The 20,628-nt window shown below is 46.4% G+C and overlaps 1 protein-coding gene across 1 annotated transcript; it reads left to right on the top strand.

Moving 5' to 3' along the window:
- Positions 1–13,400: 13,400 nt before the first annotated feature.
- MSANTD5 (Myb/SANT DNA binding domain containing 5) lies at positions 13,401–16,471 on the top strand. The gene is made up of 3 exons (XM_008970627.4): positions 13,401–13,485; positions 13,984–14,295; positions 14,635–16,471. The coding sequence occupies exons 1-3, from the start codon at positions 13,443–13,445 to the stop codon at positions 14,871–14,873; spliced, it is 594 nt and encodes a 197-aa protein (XP_008968875.1). The 5' UTR covers positions 13,401–13,442; the 3' UTR covers positions 14,874–16,471.
- Positions 16,472–20,628: the final 4,157 nt, after the last annotated feature.

Raw genomic sequence — 20,628 nt, 5'->3', positions numbered from 1 at the left:
TATTAAAGAAAGGAAAAGACTGTTCTTTTGGCCAAATTCCTAAGTTGTAAAACAATCCCCAATAATTAGATCTTTGGATCAGTACACATGGTCTGAAAAATCAATGATGGCCTCGCTGCCAGTAGCCATGCTTCTGAAATCAACTTCCTGACAGCCTCCAGCTTCTGAATGCCACTTTAGTGCTGCTTCTAGACCACGGTCGGTCAGCAAGTCCCTCCTTCCAGTGACCGTGCTTCTGGAAGTTAGCCAGTCGACAACCGTCTAATTCCAGTGACCACACTAACACGCTTGAAAGTCTAACAGTCCATAAACATCCCTGCCTCTGAAAATTCGCCAGCCCCAGACACTGAGCTGCTTAAAATTTTGGATAAGATCAGCTCTGGCTTTCTTCAGGGATCCTGTTACTGCAAACACAGTTCTCCCTTGCAGGCATGCATCAAGTTCGACTTTTCTGTGTCACATATCAAGTTCAAGTTTATTGTTAGTTTGTAAATTTCCAACCTTTCAATAGTTCAGCCTCAATTTATTGGTAATTATGCTTCACTCTTGTGAGTGAGATGATCAAAATTAGTATTTTCAATTATTGTTATTTTTTATTTTATATTTTGTGTTAAGGATACTTAATATGAGATCTACCCTATTGCCTATTTTCATTTATGTATATTTGAATCAAAATGCAAGTATAAGTTTCATGATTAATTTTTAAAATATTTGGTATCAGAGAAAAGATGTTTTGAAGCTCTTTCTACAGTACACAATTGTTCATTCAGTATTGAACATATTGGAAAGTCAGATATAAGGCAGGATATACTAACAGCTAAGCCTAAGTGATAGATGATTTCCTCAAATAGTGCTAAAGAAACGGATAAAGTAACAAATTTTCCGATGAAAGGAAATTCAGATAAAAATAAAACAACCATAGCAGAAATTGTAATGACTTTCCACACTCAATCTTTTCAGCTCAAATGACCAATGGAAACACACCAAAAGTATTTCCTGGTTCCAAAATTGCAAACGAATTTTCAAGTGCCAGGATAAAATCTGCAGTAATAAAAATGTAATCTTTCTGTTTACTATTAGAGACTATATAAAAGATCTAAAATGTCTCTTTTTACAGTATAACCCCGATGCAAATAATCACAATGAGAATTTTTTTTTTGCCTCTGCAATGTTTTTCTTTTGAAAACTTGTGCTTATAAAGCTATCTTATCCCTTCTAGATGAGACCTGGGAAATTGAAGCTTTTTGCAGAAACTAAATTGAGTTAATAAGTCAAATTGTATTCCTTTGGTTGATATAATACAAATACAAATTTATGTAGATGTGTAGAAGTGCAAACAATTTTTTTTTTTTTTTTTTTTTGAGACGGGGTCTCGCATTGTTGCCTGGCCTGGAGTGTAATGGTAAGAGCTCGGCTCACTGCAACCTCCGCCTCCCGGGTTCAAGCGATTTTCATGCCTCAGCCACCCAAGTAGCTGGGATTACAGGCACCTGCCACCATGCCCGGCTAATTTTTTTTTTTTTTGTATTTTTAGTAGAGATGGGGTTTGGCCAGACTGGTCTCGAACTCCTGACCTAATGATCCACCCGCCTCGGCCTCCCAAAGTGCTGGGATTACAGGAGTGATCCACCCGCCTCGGCCTCCCAAAGTGCTGGGATTACAGGAGTGAGCCACCGCGCCCCGCCAGAAGTGCAAACAATTGTTATTCAAAATTAAAGCAAAGCCTGGAGTACGCTGTAGAAGGTGTCCTATCCATATTCTGCGTTTCTGCATGATGCTACACAGACAACCTCTGATAGCCATCCTATTGACACTGAAGTCATCATGAAATTGTTCATTTAAACTGTTTAAACTGAGCAGTTAAAGGACTTTTGTGATTCTGTTGTCATTCGATGTTCTTCTATTCTTCTATTCTCTCTTTAATTCTCTAGCACTCAGAAACTTGTTGGAACTCCCAGTTTCAACTACAACATGTAAACGGCTTGGAAGTCATCACCCCTATCCTTATAAGAAAAAGCTAGTCAAGCTGAAAATCAGTGACTTTTATCTTTCTGAGAACTGAAGTCACAACTGTGAAATCTGGAGAGACGGGTGTATCCAGAGACACAGCTGAGATCTGTTTACTTGGAGCCCACTGGAGCCAAAACTGGTCAGAAAACTAACAGGTAATTTTGATGAATTGCTGGAGGTTGAATATGGACTAAACTGAGAATGTGGAACTTCTGGGTCCATAGTCATAACGGGTCCCGCATACCGCCACTGCCATTAGCTCCAGGAATCCCAGCAGATTCCCAAGGTCATGATCTGAGAAATATCCCCTGAGGGCTGTGGCAGAAGAAGGGGAATCATTGTGAAATACACCCAGAGTCTTCTCCATAAAAGCCGACACTCTAGGGAAAAGAGCTTGCCAGAGTCTTATGCTAGCTGGAGGAAGGACATTCCCCACTCTCTCTATCCTTCCTGTCTCACCTAAGGGAGAGGAAACTGACAACATGGCTCAACACTTTGAGGACTCCAGTAGATTGGAATCCTGCAAGCAGGAGAGGGAGGACAGGGCAAGGAGGCAAAGTTATACCACTGGAGAACACTTGAGTAGGTCCCAGCCCTTGGACACACGAGTACTGACAGATTTAACTGGAAGATTATAGAATGCACCCCCTCTGCCACCATCCCAGCAGAGCCGCAGTGCAACAGCGCTGGGTTATAGCAGACAGAGCCACAGACTGTCCCCGAGGAGGACCATCTGGGGAAACTCAGTTACAAGTGGAGACGAAAGCAAGGATACTAGAGGAATTTGAAGCCCCTGGCACCTATGGCTAGGCAATTTCTACCAAAATTAATATAAATAAAGGAGCTAATGAAAATGATTACACATCATGAACTTCTGGGATCCCAGAAGTCCAATGTTGGTTCAACATATGAAAATCAACCACATCACATTTAATAGAATGGGTAGGGGGGAATGTGTTTATCTTCAGGCGGAAAAAGCATTTCACAAAATGCAGCTAACTCTACAGTTACACCAAGGTTGGGATTTCAGCACTTCCTCTTTCACTGGAAACTCAGTGAGGTCGAAAAGAATTCAGAAATAATGGATGTTCATTCGTGCAAAATAAGACAACCTCTTTTTTTGTTTTGTTTTGAGACAGAGTCTCGCTCTGTCACTCAGGCTGGAGTGCAGTGGTGTGATCTCGGCTCACTGCAAGCTCTGCCTCCCGGGTTCACGCCTTTCTCCTGCCTCAGCCTCCTGAGTAGCTGGGACTACAGGCGCCCACCACCATGCCCAGCTAAGTTTTTGTATTTTTAGTAGAGATGGGGTTTCACTGTGTTAGCCAGGATGGTCTGGATCTCCTGACCTCGTGATCCTCCCGCCTCGGCCTCCCAAAGTGCTGGGGATTACAGACGTGAGCCACCATGCCCAGCCAAGACAACCTCCTATTTTGCAGCTGGGGATACGGGGCTCAGAATCCTTCCAAATCCTTGTGCAAGTTGAAGGCAGTCACACCCTCACCCAGGTATCCAATCAAACCCTGGATTAGGTGCTGCCCTGAAGGGATTTGGCTGATGCCATCAAAGTCCCAAATCCTTAAGCTAATCATCAGGGAGTACATCTTGGAGGGTGAGATATAAGTTCTCCTTTTTTGCAGGGGAAGACACGGGGACCCAGAGAGAGCAGAGGATGTGCCTGAGCTCACAGAGCAAGTGAAAGTGCTGAGACTCAGTCTCAGACTGTTTCATTGAAAAGCAAGGTCTTAGGCCAGGCGTGGTGGCTCACACCTGTAATCCCATCACTTTGGGAGGCCGAGGCGGGCAGATCACGAGGTCAGGAGATCGAGACCATCCTGGCCAACATGGCAAAACCCCATCTCTACTAAAAATACAGAAAGTAGCCAGGATTGCTTGCGCATGCCTGTAATCCAGCTACTGGGGATGCTGAGGAAGGAGAATTGCTTGAACTTGGGAGGCAGAGGCTGTAGTGAGCCAAGATTGTGCCACTGCACTCCAGCCTGGGTGACAGAGCAAGATTCCGTCTCAAAAAAAAAAAAAAAAGAAAAAAAAGAAGAAAACCAAGGTCTTGATACCCAGCACCCACTGCAAGTCATGGCCTGTTCCTTGACATTGGGGCTGGCTTCTGCCCCCTGGCCTTGTGCTCCCGTCCGGCACAGCGATGGTCACTGCCTGGAAAAGTGCCTGTGGCCCCTCTGTCTCCACTCTCCAGTCTCATCCCCTGTGCCTGCCCCTCCTTCCACGGCTGGGTTAAGAGTGGAAGTTCTCTCTCTGCTCTCAACTTCTGTTTCCTGACACTTTGTTGTTATCCCTAAAATACTATATTCTTTTGTCACTAAAACAGTGACTCCTTATCTGCAAAAGCAACTCTTCCGGTTCTCATCCGTAGCTCAGGGGACACTTCTGACATTTCTGTAGACATCCACAATTTCTGACTTGCTTCCCAAATCTCTTCTGTTGACAACTATTTCTGCCCAGGAACCCTGATATCACTACATACCCATTTGTTTTAGTCCATTTGGGCTACTACAGTGTAATTCCACAAACTGGCTACGTTATAAAAACAGAAATGTATTTCTCACATTGCGGAGGTTGGGAAGTCCAAGAGGAGGCTGTGGTAGATTTGGTGTCTGGTGAGGGCCCACTTTCTGGCTTATAGAAGGTGCCTTCTAGCTCCTTCTTCAGGTGGTGAAGGGGGAATCAAGCTCTCTTTGGACTCCTGTAAGGATCCTAACCCTATGCAGGAGGGCTCCACCCTCATGACTCAGCTAGTCTTAATCACCTCCCGGTGGCCTCGTCCCCTCACACCATCACATTAGGCCATGGGGTTTCAACACATGAATTTTGGGGGCAAGCATTCACATGTGACACACTTAATTCTCAATTACTTTTGTCCAATGACTTCATTCCTCCCAGATCCCCTTGAATTGCAAAACTGTGGCTGTGTGAATTATTTGGGATTGGTATTGAAATAACTGGTGATTTTCTTTTAAAAATTTTTTGGGGTATATAAGTGATAATTTACTACATTCATATATTTGGTAAAAATTAGATCAGTATAATTGGGATATCAATCACCTTAAATATTTGTCATTTCTTTTTTTTTTTTTTTTGAGACGGAGTCTTGCTCTGTCCCCCAGGCTGGAGTGCAGTGGCGTGATCTCGGCTCACTGCAACGTCTGCCTCCTGGGTTCAAGCAATTCTCCTGCCTCAGCCTCCTGAGTAGCTGGGACTACGGGCACGCGCCACCATGCCCAGCTAATTTTTGTATTTTTAGTAGAGACGGGGTTTCACCATGTTGGCCAGAATGGTCTTGATCTCCTGACCTTGTGATCCACCTGCCTTAGCCTCCCAAAGTGCTGGAATTGCAGGTGTGAGCCACTGCGCCCGGCCAAATATTTGTCTTTTCTTTATGTTCGAGACTGTCAAATTACTCTCTCATAGCTATTTTGAAATATACAATAGATTATTGTAAACTATAGTCACCCTACTGATCTATCAAACACTAGGTCTTATTTCTTTATCGAACTGTATATTTGTACCCATTAATCAACCTCTCTTCTCTCATAATGTTGAAAATAGAAGCAGCTCCAAGCCGTGGTGAAATCCACTCCCTTTATAGGCATATACTGGACCATTAGGCTTGAAAGTCGCAGGCTTTGCCCTAGAGAGGGGCCCTAGAAAGAATCCTGGGCTAGAATGGAGGACCCAGTCTCCTCAGGATTTTCTCTCCTGTGTTCCAGCTCACACTTATGAAGGGAGTGACTCATGCAAGCCAAGCGCATCACGCTGTGGAGCAGGCCAAGCCCAAGCACCCTGACACGGGACCCTGCCCTTGGGCGCCCTCCGCACACCTGCGCACAGGGCTTGCCATGGGAGCGTGCCCACGCCTCGCTCCTGCTGCTCCTCAGCAACGGGTGGACAAAGCAGCAGCCCTGAGGACCTGGCCTGGCCTCTCCTGTTCTGAGTGGACATGGCCTCTCCCTCAAGGCTGAGATCCAGACAGGAACATGATGTCCTCATGGAATCTGTTCTCTCGGGTGCTCTCTCGTGTGTCTTTGGCGTGGGAAAGGCTGGGCTCTGTCTGCACAGTGGAATCGCCCTGTGTGTTTGTCTCCGTGACTGCTCTCTTCTCTGGCCTGTCTCTCACCTACTACTTCAGATCCTCTTCACACCATTTAGGGGAAAATTGACATGGGCCAGGCACAGTGGCTCACATCTGTAATCCCAGCACTTTGGGAGGCTGAGGCGGACAGATCACGAGGTCAGGAGTTCGAGACCAGCCTGGCCAATATGGTGAAACCCCATCTCTACTAAAAAATACAAAAATTAGCCGGGCGTGGTCGCAAGCACCTGTAATCCCAGCTACTCGGGAGGCTGAGGCAGAAGAATTGCTTGAACCCAAGAGGCAGAGGTTGCAGTGAGCTGAGATGGTGCCACTGCACTCCAGTCTGAGCAACAGAGAGAGACTCTGTCTTGAAAAAAAAGAAAAATTGGCTGGGTGCGGTGGCTCACACCTGTATTCCCAGCCCTTTGGGAGGGCGAGGCAGGCGGATCATGAGGTCAGGAGGTCGAGACCAGCCTGGCCAATATGGTGAAAGCCCGTCTCTACTAAAAATACAAAAATTAGCTGGGCGTGGTGGCGGGTGCCTGTAGTCCCAGTTATTTGGGAGGCTGAGGCCGAAGAATCGCCTGAACCCAGGAGGCGGAGGTTGCAGTGAGCCAAGACAGTGCCACTGCACTCCAGCCTGGGTGACAGAGAGAGACTCCATGTCAAAAAAAAAAAAAGAAAAGAAAGAAAAATTGCCACGTATTCTCTGCCAGCATTTCTTTCAAACTCCCTTGTTGCATAATACTTCATTGCTCTTAGATCGATTTCCCTTTGTCACTAGGGAACCTGAAAAGACTCCATTTCGATGTGCAAATAAAATACTTCCTTGGTACATCAGAAACTACCACTGGCTCACCCTGTCCCATTTCTTTTTTTTTTTTTTTTTTTTTTTTTTAGTTAATCCAGGGAAGTTCTTTGCAATTTTTATTATTTTTAAAAATATTCGGCCGGGCGCAGTGGCTCATGCCTGTAATCCCAGGACTTTGGGAGGCCGAGGCGGGTGGATCACCTGAGGTCGGAAGTTTGAGACCAGCCTGACCAACATGGAGAAACCCTGTTTCTACTAAAAATACAAAATTAGCTGGGCGTGGTGGTGCATGCTTGTAATCCCAGCTACTCAGGAGGCTGAGGTTGAACCCGGGAGGCAGAGGTTCCAGTAGGCCAAGAACACACCATTGAACTCCAGCCTGGACAAAAAGAGCAAAACTCCATCTCAAAAAATATATATTTTTAAAATAATAAATATATATTTATAAATATATAATATATAGATATATTTATATATTTAAATATATATATATTTTTGAGATGAAGTTTCACTCTTGTCACCCAGGCTGGAGTGCAGTGGCGCAATCTTGTCTCACTGCAACCTCTGCCTCCCAGGTTCAAGAGATTCTCCTACCTCAGCCTCCCACGTAGCCAGGATTACCTGCATGCACCACCATACCTGACTAATTAAAAATATATATTTTTTAAATTAATCCAGGGAAACCTGTCCAGTGTCTGACCTGTGCAGACCTTCCTTCACATAGGCACACCCCATTACTTTCAGTCACTTTCCCCCAGTATTCGACCTTGTTGCCCTTCTAGTTTCCAAAAATCCAGCCAAAATTAATCATATATTAATTTTTTACACTGAAACATTGAAACAGTATCCCCTAGATTAGATGATTTTCCCAAATATTTAAAACTGAACACCCAGCTGGGCATCGTGGCTCACGCATGTAATCCCAGCACTTTGGGAGGCCGAGGAGGGCAGATCACGAGGTCAAGAGTTGGAGACCATCCTGGCTAACACAGTGAAACCCCGTCTCTACTAAAAAAATACAAAAAAAATTAGCCACGCGTGGTGGTGGGCGCCTGTAGTCCCAGATACTTGGGAGGCTGAGGCAAGAGAATGGCGTGAACCTGGGAGGCAGAGCTTGCAGTGAGCCGAGATCGCGCCACTGCACTCCAGCCTGGGCGACAGAGCGAGACTCCGTCTCAAAAACAAACAAACAAACAAACAAAAAACTGAACACCCATGTTTCCTCACCCTTGAAAAGACAAGCAGCCCTGAAAATGTGTGAAAACCATTTCTTTTAAAGTCATACTCTCCTGTCTAATCTCAAAGCTCAAGAAGTCTTTCCTAAATCAGGTCCCAATCTCCTGCTCTAGGCCCCAGAGATTCTGTGGCACTTACGTCTGTTGTCAGAAATAAAAAGGTCCCTGGCCTTCGGAGCCTCTCCAGGCTCAGCCTCTCCAAGCTCAGCCTCTCAGCCCGGATTCTGCATCAGGCCCACCTGGGACCCTCTGAGCTCCTCGTGCTCGGGAGCAACCTGGATGGTCACACTGGAATCTCTGAGAAGGGACTCTCAGGATGGTCACACTCTCTCGGGAGTGCTAGCCTGAAGCCTGGGCAGTTCTAGTCTAATCTAATCTCCCACCTCCCAGGGGCCCAGTGAGGTGGGGCAGGACCAAGGTGGCCCCTGGACTCAGTGTAGTTCATGGCAAAGCCCATGATACTCCTTTAAGGCAAAGAGTTCATGCCAGACTAGCGTTAGAATCACCAGAGGACTTTTCTCCACAGTGACCAGCCCAGGATAACTAAATTTGAATGATTGGAATTGGCCTTTGAGAAAGCCTTCCAGCTGATTCCATTGTAGAGTCAGGGCTGGGAAGCTGTCCTATCACGGGATTCACCTGTAGACAAGATCCACAATTTCACTGAACGCGTAGGCCAGTGGAAGAGCTAGACTTGACCAGGGAGTTGTGTTGAAATGTACTGTGTCCAAGTTGAGGACAGCATGGCGAGGCAGCACCTGTGAGGAGTGCCAGGGATGGAGACGGCCCCCACGCCCAGGGCGACGGGGGCCTGCAGGAGGAGCGGGCCTGATGGGTGACTGGTGATGGGAGCAGAGCAACGAGCAGAAGCAGCAAAGGCCCCGAGGCCACACGGTGCCCAGTGTGTTCAGGAAATGGGAGAAGCCTGGAGCCTGGACAGACAGAGAAAATCAGCTTGATCTGAAGCTGCCCCAGGGCCATGGAATGAAGGATGTCTGTGCTGAAAAGCCACAGAAACAGGCTTGGTGCATATACCGAGGACAAGATAAGCAGGGTCCCCATTAGAAGCCACAGAAACAGGCTTGGTGCATATACCGAGGACAAGATAAGCAGGGTCCCCATTAGAAGCCACAGAAACAGGCTTGGTGCATATACCGAGGACAAGATAAGCAGGGTCCCCATTAGAAGCCACAGAAACAGGCTTGGTGCATATACCGAGGACAAGATAAGCAGGGTCCCCATTAGAAGCCACAGAAACAGGCTTGGTGCATATACCGAGGACAAGATAAGCAGGGTCCCCATTAGAAGCCACAGAAACAGGCTTGGTGCATATACCGAGGACAAGATAAGCAGGGTCCCCATTAGAAGCCACAGAAACAGGCTTGGTGCATATACCGAGGACAAGATAAGCAGGGTCCCCATTAGAAGCCACAGAAACAGGCTTGGTGCATATACCGAGGACAAGATAAGCAGGGTCCCCATTAGAAGCCACAGAAACAGGCTTGGTGCATATACCGAGGACAAGATAAGCAGGGTCCCCATTAGAAGCCACAGAAACAGGCTTGGTGCATATACCGAGGACAAGATAAGCAGGGTCTCCATTAGAATGCAACAGCTGTTGTCCATAGAAGTAACCTTGATGCCTGCACTATTTTAATTTCAGCATGAATAAAAAGTCAGTTAATGGTACTTATTTAGAAAATAAGGTATCAGGCTGGTTGCGGTGGCTCAAGCCTGTAATCCCAGCATTTTCGGAGGCCAAGGTGGGTGGATCACCTGAGGCCGGGAGTTCAAGACCAGCCTAGCCAACATGGTGAAACCCTTCTCTACTAGAAATACGAAAATAAGCCAGGTGTGGTGGCACACGCCTGTCATCCCAGCTACTTGGGAGGCTGAGGCAGGAGAATTGCTTGAAGCCAGGAGGCAGAGGTTGCATCACTGTACTCCAGCTTGGGTGAGAGAGTGAGACTCTATCAGAAAAAAAAAAAAGAAGGAAAGAAAATAGGCTATCAGTAATTTCTGATTGAGAAGAAGCTGTCACTGAGAAGATAAAGAATTCAGGAATTATTTCTGCATTTCTGTTTTTGAAACAGCCTGGATACAGTTGCCATTTATGGCAGGGCAGAAACCCTGAAGATGAGTTGAATGGGAGGTGATGCTGGGGGTGAACACGCTGAGTGCAGGCTCCTGCTAGATGCAGGGCTGAGGTGCCTAAAGTTTCTATTTGCCTCCAGCAAGACAGAGGGCTCGCGCCTGGGGAAGAAGACGGTGTTCATTAACATTTGGGGGAGAGGAAGGAATAACTTGGTCAGATTTTTGTCTCAGATGGTCCCTGAGGCAGAGTGGGGGTGTATTGGACAGGCCCAAAGTGGGAAGCACAGAGAAGAGTTTCCTGGCCATATGGGCATCAGGAAATGGAGGCCTGAAATCTGTCTGTGGAAATGAAGAGACGGTGGTATTTTTAGATGACATGGAAAGAAGCAAAGATTAGTCTTAAGCCACATGGAGTTTGTTCTGACTTAAGGTACCACTAGGCCCAGCATGGTGGCTCACACCTGCAGTCTCAGCATTTTGGGAGGCCGAGGCAGGAGTATTGCTTGAAATGAAGAGTTCACAACCAGCCTGAGCAACATAGTGAGACCCTGTCTCTACAAAAAAAAAAAAAAAAAAAAAAAAAAAAAAAAAAAAGGCCAAGCATGGTGGCACAAGCACCTGCAGTAATCCTAGCTACCTGCGAGGCTGAGGCAGTAGGATCACTTGAGCCCAGGAGTTTGAGGCTGCAGTGAGCCATGATCACGCCACTGCACCCCAGCCTGGGCAGCAGAGCAAGACCCTACCTCTAAAAATAAAAAATGGGTAGAAATAAAGTACCATTCACTGTAAAGCCCCCTTCCCTGTCTTCTCAGACGCTATCATGAGCTAAAAGCTGTGAATCTTAGGATTGTGCTGAGTGGAGTGGAATCAATCCCAAGAGTTAAGATTTGTTCTGAGGGGCATCCCTAATCCTGGACTGCATCTGAGATTCTGAAGCCAAAAAGCAACCTAGGAGTTGCCTCCCTCACATGCTGGGCACTCAGCACCCTCCTTCTCCATCCCCACCGTCACTTACTTGCCCAAACTATTAACCACCCTCCAATATCCCTCTGCTTCCTCATTTCTGTATATGTAAATCTCAAGTCTGTCCTCTTGTAAAGAGAAAGCTCTGTTCGCCTCTCTCTTCCCTACCCTAAACTCCTTTTTAATCTAAGCTTCTCATAGAGGGTCCCACATCCATAACTGCCATCCATGCCATCCATTCACCCTCAACCAGCTGAAGCCTAGTCTCTTCCCCTAATCCTTACATCGCAATTAATCCTCAGAGGTCAAACCCTAAGGACAAAGCTGACCATTCAGCACGAACTCAGGGGGAAGGGGTAATTTATCTATAGGAATGTAACAACCCATCCCTTTGCATTTGGAGATGCTGGTCTCAGAGACCCTTAGAACCCCTGCCGAGTTGATCTCCAATTTCCCTGTTGCAGTTATTCAATCAAATTCTAGTCTGGATGAAGGGATTTTGTGGATGTGATTAAAGTACTAAATTAGTTTATCTTTAGTTAATCCAAAGTCTCCAGGTTGGGTGGGTCTAACCCAATCACATTGAAGATATTTAAACATGTCCGATCTGCACTGGCTTCAGAGACCTCCAGAAGCCGACAGAAGCAAGCACATTTCCACACTGAGGTTCCTCCTGACTCTCCCAGGTTCCATTGGAGGAGAGTAAGTGCCAGTGTTCCGCCAACTCAGGAACTGACCAGACCCTGCAGGCACAGTGAGAAGACTCCCGGGAGAAAACTCAGGAGTGAAAATGGAGGTAAGTTGAAGGGAGCCCGCTTGCTGTTTCGTGGGAGGATGGCTGGGGTTGGCTTTCATTTCAGTTCACAAGAATTTTTGCAGCCATTGAAATGTGTGCTGTTCCTTTTTATTTTTATTTATTTATTTTTTTGAGACAGATTCTTTCTCTGTCCCCCAGGCTGGAGTGCAGTGGCACGATCCCGGCTCACTGCAAGCTCTGCCTCCCGGGTTCACCCCATTCTCCTGCCTCAGCCTCCCGAGTAGCTGGGACTACAGGTGCCCACCACCATGCCCGGCTAATTTTTTGTATTTTTAGTAGAGACGGGGTTTCACCGTGTTAGCCAGGATGGTCTCGATCTCCTGACCTCGTGATCCGCCCGCCTCGGCCTCCCAAAGTGCTGGGATTACAGGCGTGAGCCACCTTATCCTCTAAGGCACCCGCTTCCTCTGTATGTTCAGCCACAGGCAGCCTTTGGAATTAGATTGATGCTTTGGGGGATCGTTTTGAATCTTTGTTGGTATGGGAAGAAACTTCAGTCTGTGGGTAATTTGACCCCACTGCTGAGGCGCTACTCTCCTAGCACTCTCTTCAAAGCCCCTTGGACTAGGCAGACTTTTTACTCCAGCTGCGGAGACTCAGATTCTTCACCGCCCAGAGTGACCCCAGGAACTTTCCAGCCTGCTCCTTTCTCGCGGTGTTTTCCCAACCCAGGCAGTTTCCTCTCATTCATGCTCTGATCTGCTTGGACAGGGGACTTCCCAGTAGATCCACAGAGCTCTCTCTGCTTCCCTCTCTCCACCCTCTCCCCAGTACTGCTTCTGTGTCCTGTACTTGCCACTGTGAGGTCCAGCAGACTCTCCCCAAGTTCTCAACTCAGGAGAACACACGCTCTGCTTGATTTCCCTCTCCCTGCTCCCAGCCTGAAATTCCGTGCGGGTTTGAGCTGGGTACTTGCAGGAGCCCCAACCCTTGTTTCCTGCCTTCACTCCACTGTCCCATGCGCCCTTGTCCAGTGTCTAAAACCACTGGGTTCATATCGTTCATCTGGCAGTTTACTTTTTAAATACAAGGGGGGCTGGTCGCAGTGGCTCACGCCTGTAATCCCAGCACTTTGGGAGGCCAAGACAGGCGGATCACTTGAGGTCAGGGGTTTGAGACCAGCCTGACTAACAAGGTGAAACACCGTCTCTACTAAAAAAACACCAAATATTAGCCAGGTGTGGTGGTGCGTGCCTGTAATCCCAGCTACTTGGGAGGCTGAAGCAGGAGAATCACTTGAACCCAGGAGGCAGAAGTTGCAGTGAGCTGAGATCATGCCACTGCACTCCAGCCTGGCGACAGAGCAAGACTGTCTCAAAAAAAAAGAGAGATTCTAATATGTATTTATCTTTTTTTTATTATTAGAAAGTAATACTTCCCACTGAAACTACCATAAACATCCAGAAAATGGAGCAGGAAAATGCAGCCCAGGGATCAGAAAAGCCCTCAGGTACAGTGTCCTCAGAGTCTTACATGTCATAGAGAAAATTTTCCAGCCCACCTCCATCTTCTCGAGTCTGATACGCTCATCCAAGCCCCAAGAGGGGGCATCTCAGGGGATTCCAGGGCTGCCCTCAGCATCCCCTAAGCTCCCTGCCCACAGCTCAGGTGACAGTAAAAGGCCCCACAGGGATGGGATGTGAGTCCCACATCAGGGGAGCACTCTCAGGCAGCAAATATGCCATCACACCCTGTCAGTAGCCTCTGAAACATTTTAAGGAACTTGAGCAAGACCCAGGCTCTCAGATGTTTCCTTGCCTGTCCCAGTGACTGGATGTGTCAGGCATCAGGACTCAGGCAGATGCTGAATCTCTCACTTCTCATTTAAGGTCCTATTATCTCCCATAACTGAATAAAGTCAAGTTTGGACCTGTCTATGTAGAGGCAGGATCCTGCACATGTGCAGGTGAGTTATGCCAAGTACATCCATATTCCTCTTTCCTTCCAGTCCAGTCAGTTAAACCTTGGAGTGACCAGGAAATCCGGAGTTTCCTGCAAGAATGGGAATTTCTCGAACGTGAGGTGTACAGGGTGAAGAAGAAGTATCACATAGTATCAAAAGCAATTGCTCAGCGTCTCAAGCAGAGGGGTATCAACAAGAGCTGGAAGGAATGTCTCCAGATGCTAATAAGCTTGCAGGACTTATACTTCACTATTCAGGAGGCCAACCAGAGGCCAAGGTGCCAACCCTTGCCATGTCCTTATGGCGAGGCCCTGCACAGGATTCTGGGGTACAGATGGAAGATCAGCGTCTTCTCAGGTTCGTGTCTTTTGTGTTCATCTCCATGGTCTAGTGAGTGCCATTGTCTTCCCCCACCCCACCCCCACCATCCTTGTGCCCTGAGTAGAGCAAAGAATGATGGGACAGGCCCCTGCCCAGAGTCCCTCGACACACAGCACAGGGGACTTGCTGCTCTGATGGGCTGCCTGCCTCTATTTTTCCTTTTTATTCTTCTCCAAAGTAATAATTCTGAGGACTTTGTTCGTGGACTTGTTCAGAATGGACATGGCCCTGGGGCTGGGTGAGGTCACAAGCAAGGATTCAGGTACAGGGTGGGTGATGGCTTCATGAGCCCTCCATGTGTCTTCTCTCTCTCAGGTCCTCCCTGTGCAGATGTGGTTAACCTCGCACCTCCCGAGCACCTGCCCCAGGCCTATGGCGTTCCCATAGTCTTCCAGGAGCCGATGTGGGCCCCAACACCTGTGATCTATGTGGAAAATCCTCAGGTACCCGGATGGGAGCCCTGGAACATGAATGGTCATGTTCCATATATGTATCCTGCTTTGCCCCCGGCAGCCCCAGGCCCCCTGACACAGTGGGCCATCTCTACTGACTGATCCAGGTCTTGAAGACATTTAGAATCCGGATCCTGATTCATCAGAAAGACTGAAAAACAGCACAATCTGTGTGTGTTAGTGCATGACTCCTTCCTCTCCTCACCTGGTGCAATGAGAATAAATGTGAAATAAATGAATGACCGTGACCTCATCCCTTTCTGGCTTGTGCTTGTGGCTTGGGTTGAACCTCTAATTGTAGAAAGACCATGGGACAGGGAGGGAGCTCAGTCCCCCAGTGATCTTGGACCCGTCCTTTCATTCCTGCATCATGCTTCCTGCATGGAAGCTCCTTTGTAGTAAGGGATAACTTTTACCCCAGAGGTAACTGCTCAATCCTGCCTTCATTTCCTGGCTGTGTGATCATAGAATCTTTTTTTTTTTTTTTTTTTTTTTGAGATGGAGTCTCACTTGGTTGCCCAGGCTGGAGTGCAGTGGCATGATCTCGGCTCACTGCAACCTCTGCCTCCTGGATTCAAGCAATTCTCTGCCTCAGCCTCTTGAATAGCTGGGATTACAGGCGCCCGCCACCATGCCCAGCTAATTTTTGTATTTTTAGTAGAAATGGAGTTTCACCATCTTGGCCAGGCTGGTCTTGAACTCCTGACCTCAGGTGATCCACTCGCCTTGGCCTCCCAAAGTGCTGGGATTACAGGTGTGAGCCACTGCGCCCAGCCAGAACTTTTATTTCATGTTTCTGAGCCTCCAGATCCTCGTATTAAAATTAAAGCTGATATCTTACTTCAGGAGATAGTTTCTGGATAAAAACACATAGGTGGCATAATCACTGTGTGTTAAGTTCATTTTTCCACATTTGTGGGTGGTCTCATTGAGAGGTGAAGCCAGCTGGGCTTCTGGGTCGGGTGGGGACTTGGAGAACTTTTCTGACTAGCTAGAGGATTGTAAATGCACCAATCAGCACTCTGTGTCTAGCTAGAGGATTGTAAATGCACCAGTCAGCATTCTGTAAAAATGGACCAATCAGCACTCTGTAAAATAGACCAATCAGCAGGACATGGGCGGGGGCAAATAAGGGAATAAAAGCTGGCCACCAGCGCCAGCAGATGCAAGGTGCTCAGGTCCTCTTTCGTGCTGTGGGAGGTTTGTTCTTTCTTTGCTCTTCACAATAAATTCTTGCTGCTGCTCACCCTTTGGGTCTGCACCACCTTTAAGAGCTGTAACCCTCGCGGTGAAGGTACGTGGCTTCATTGTTGAAGTCAGTGAGACCAAGAACCCACTGGAAGGCAGAAACTCCAGACATATCTGAAGGAACAGACTCCGGCCACACTATCTTTAAGAGCTGTGACACTCACCGCGAAGGTACATGGCTTCATTCTTGAAGTCAGTGAGACCAAGAACCCACCAGAAAGAATAAATTCCGGACACATTATTATATTTTTTTGAGACGGAGTCTCACTATTGTCCCAGCTTGGAGTATGGTGGCACAATCTTGGCTCACCACAACCTCCGCCACCTGGGTTCAAGCAGTTCTCCTGCCTCAGCCTCTCAAGTAGCTGGGATTACAGGCATGTGCCACCATGTCTGGTTAATTTTGTGTTTTTTAGTAGAGACGGGGTTTCTCTATGTTGGTCAGGCTGGTCTCAAACTCCCGACCTCAGGTGATCCGCCCGCCTCAGCCTCCCAAAGTGCTGGGATTACAGACATGAGCTACGAACCCAGCCCGTGGTCTTGTTTTTTAAGGAAACATTATTTTGAGATAATTACAGTTCTACGTGCTGTTGTAACAAGTAGTACAGAGGGACTCTAGAGAGATCCCTTAGGCCCTATGTCCCGGTCCCTCCAGCGGTAACAGCTCAGAAAACACAGTATCATAACCAGGATATTGACATCGATACAGTCAAGAGAGTCACCAAAAGAAACCCTCTCACTGCCCTTTATGAGGGACATGCACGTCCCTCCCGCCCTCAGCCCCTCCTTAACTCCTGGCAACCGCTGAAATACACTTCCTTTTTATAAGTTTGTTATTTCAACAATGTTATATAAATGGAATTGTACGGTATGTAGCCTTTTGGGAATAGCTTTTTTCAGTTACTCATTAGAGATTCCTCCAGGTTGTTGCATGGATCAATTGTTAATTCCTTTTTCTTGCCATGTAGTGTTCCGCTGTGTGGATGTAGAAGAAGCTGTTGAACCCTTCGCCCAGTGGATGACATCCGGGATGTTTCCAGTTTGGACTATTGTGAGTAAAGCTGTTATAATCCTCCAGATACAGGTTTTGTGTAACCACAAGACTTCCTTTGGGATAAATACCCAGGGGTACAATTTCTGGGTGTATAATAATTGCATGTTTAATTTTTTTTTTTTTTGAGATGGAGTCTTGCTCTGTCATCCAGGCTAGAGTGCAGCAGTGCAATCTCAGCTCACTGCAACCTCTGTCCCTGGGTTTCAAGCAACTCTCCTGCCTCAGCCTCCCCAATAGCTGGGATTACAGGCGCCTGCCACCATGCCTAGCTAATTTTTGTATTTTTAGTAGAGAGAGGGTTTCACCATATTGGCCAGGCTTGTCTCGAACTCTTGAGCTCAGGTGGTCCACCCACCTCGGCCTCCCAAAGTGCTGGGATTACAGGCATGAGCCACAGCGCCTGGCCTAATTTTTTTTTTTTTTTTTTTAGAAACTGCCAAACTCTTTACCAGATGGCCGTGTCATTCTACATCCCCACCAGCAATGTATGAGTGAACCAGTTTCTCCATATCCTCGCCAGCATTTTGTTTTGTCACTATTCATTAAAAGGCGAATAGAATGGCCTTCAGAGTGTCCATCGCAGAGGGCCTGAGCAGAGCTTAGAATGATGGGACTGGCCTCTGCCCAGGGCCCCTCTGCACAGCATGACAAAGCGGTGATATCTACTTATGGCTTCCATTTTCAGTTCCCTGGCGGCTGATGATACGGAGCATGTTGTATGCCTATTTGCCATCTGCATATCCTCTGCAGTGACATGACTCTTCATGGTTTTGGCCATTTTCTAATTGGATTTTTGTTTTTACTGTTATTATTTGAGAGTTTTTAAAAATATATTCTAGATATTTGTTTTATGGGATATGGGTGTTGCAGATACTTTCTCCCTGTTTGTAGCTTGTCTTTTCATGCCCTTCTTATGGGCTTTCACAGAGAAAAGACTTTGTGAGGTACAATTTACCAACATTTTAATGGGTAGTGCTTTGGGTGTCAAATCTAAGAACCCTTTGGTTAGTCCTAGATCCTGAAGACTTTTTCCTATATTTTTCTTTTTCTTTTTTTTTTCTTTCTTTTTTTTTTTTTTTTTGAGATGGAGTCTTGCTCTGTCTCCCAGGCTGGAGTGGTGCAGTGGCGTGATCTCGGCTCACTGCAAGCTCTGCCTCCCGGGTTCACGCCATTCTCCTGCCTCAGCCTCCCGAGTAGCTGGGACTACATGCGCCCACCACCACGCCTGGCTAATTTTTTGTATTTTTAGTAGAGACGGGGTTTCGCCGTGTTAGCCTGGATGGTCTTGACCTCCTGACCTCGTGATCCACCTGCCTCCGCCTCCCAAAGTGCTGGGATTACAGGCTTGAGCCACTGTGCCTGGCTGACTTTTTCCTATATTTTTCTTAAAGTTTTATAGTTTTACATTGTGCGTTTAAGTCCCTGGTACATTTGAGTTAAATTGTGATTAAGGTTTGTGAAGTTTAGGTTAAGGTTCATTTTGTGTGTATGTGCCTGTGAATGTCCAGTTGCTCTTCTCTGAAGAGGCTATCTTTTCTGCGTTGAATTTCTTTTGCATTTTTGTAACAAATTAGGTGGGCATATTTGTGTGGTTCTTGTCATGGGTTCTCTACCTTGTTCCATTGGTCTGCACTCTGCTAATATCACACACCCTTGTTTACTATAGCTGTATAAGTTATTAAATCATATAAATTAATTCTTCCTACTTTGTTCTTTGATTGATTTTTCAAACATTGAACCAGCCTTATATCTCTGGAGTACATCAATTGTCCATCATATAATTTTTTCATCTATTATTGACGTATTAGTAATGTTTTATTAATGATTTCTGCATCAGTATTCAAGAAAGATGCTGTTTTACAGTTTTGTTGTACTGTCTTTTTCTGGTTTTGGTATCAGGATAATACTAGCTTCATAAAGTCCATTTGCAAGTGAAATAAGCTAGCCACAGGAAGATAAATACTGCATGTTCTCACTTATATTTGGAATCTAAAATAGTCAGACTCATAGAAGAGAGTAGAATGGTGGTTGCCAGGGCTGGAGGGAGGGAGAAATGGGGAAATGGGGGGATGCTGGTCATGAGTGTAAATTTTCGGTTACTCAAGATGAGTAAGTTCTGGAGATGGAATGTACAGCATGGTGACTATAGTTAACACTATTGTATTTTATACCTGAAATTTGTTTAGAGGGTAGATCTTAAGTGTTCTCATCTTACACACACACACAAAGGTTAACTATGTGAGGCGATAAATATGTTAACTGACTTGACTATGGTGCTCATTGCACAATATATACATATATAAAAAATCAAGTTTTAAAATCGATACTTTTTTTTTGAGACGGAGTCTCGCTCTGTCACCCAGGCTGGAGTGCAGTGGCGCGATCTCGGCTCACTGCAAGCTCTGCCTCCTGGGTTCACACTGTGACATGGGGCTGGAGAGTTGATCTAAACTGAGGGAGGACAGTGAAGGTGTCCCTGGCCAGCTGAAGGCAAACTGCTTCAGGTGGGCCTTCTGGACAGGGATGGAGAAAAAGGTGTGTGTCAGATCAATAGTTACATACCATGTACCAGGATATGTGTTAATTTGCTCAAGCAATGAAACCGCATCTGGTACAGCAACTGCAATTAGAGTTATCACTTGGTTAAGCTTCTGGGAATCCACCGTCATTCTCCAGGATTCATCTGTCTTCTGCACAGGCCAGGAGAGTTGGACAAGGATGTGGGGTAGGAATCACCACCCCTCCATACTTCAAGTCTTTGATGATGGCACTCATCTATATCATTCCTCCAGGAAGGCGGTATTGGTGTGTTTTTTGTTTTAGTATTTTTCTAGGTAGAGATGGCTGTAACGCCTTCCATTTGTCCTTTCCCATCACAATTGCCCTCACTTTACAGCTCAGGGAATCCGTGTGGAAACTCTGCTAGCTGCTGAACACGTCTGTTCCAACTACACATCTGGACCCGGGAAATGACCAGAGAATGGGTTCCGGGACCCGCTGGGCCCACGGTGAGTTGGACCTGAGTTAAAGCTCCTGGTACCAAGATACGGAAAAACCTCTTTGACTGTCTTATTTCACTGGAAAACAGTATGGAGTTTACTCAAAAAAATTAAAAATAGAACTACCACATAATTCAACAATCCCACTTCTGGGGATTGTTGTATCCAGGATCTGGAAGAGAGATCTGCATCTCACGTTCATTGCAGCACTATTCACAGTAGCAAAGATACGGAAACAATCTAAGTGTCCATTGACAGGTGAATGGATAAAAAGAAAACGTGACGCACATACACACACAGCGGAATATTATTCAGCCACTTTAAAAAAGGAAGTCCTACCTATCAACAACATAAATGAACCTAGAGGGCACTATACTCAGTGAAGTGTGACAGAGACAGACAAATACTGTATGGTATCACTTATATATGGAATCTAAAAAGAAGAAACCTTTCCAACTCATAGAAGCAGAGAGCAGAGCAACCTGGTGGTTGCCAGGAAGGGAGGTAGGGGAGGAAATGGAGAGATCTTGATCAAAGTGTACAAACTTTCAGTTAT

The sequence above is a fragment of the Pan paniscus genome, chromosome 4 (assembly GCF_029289425.2).
Source record: "Pan paniscus chromosome 4, NHGRI_mPanPan1-v2.0_pri, whole genome shotgun sequence".
Lineage (NCBI taxonomy): Eukaryota > Metazoa > Chordata > Mammalia > Primates > Hominidae > Pan > Pan paniscus.
This window is presented reverse-complemented; position numbering and strand designations above follow the sequence as displayed.

Excerpts from the sequence above, each read along its gene's own strand:
- MSANTD5 (XM_008970627.4), top strand. The coding sequence starts at position 13,443 with ATGGAGCAGGAAAATGCAGCCCAGGGATCAGAAAAGCCCTCAG. Across the intron at positions 13,486-13,983 it reads GGGATCAGAAAAGCCCTCAG|TCCAGTCAGTTAAACCTTGG; the intron begins GTACAGTGTCCT and ends CTTTCCTTCCAG. Across the intron at positions 14,296-14,634 it reads GAAGATCAGCGTCTTCTCAG|GTCCTCCCTGTGCAGATGTG; the intron begins GTTCGTGTCTTT and ends TCTCTCTCTCAG.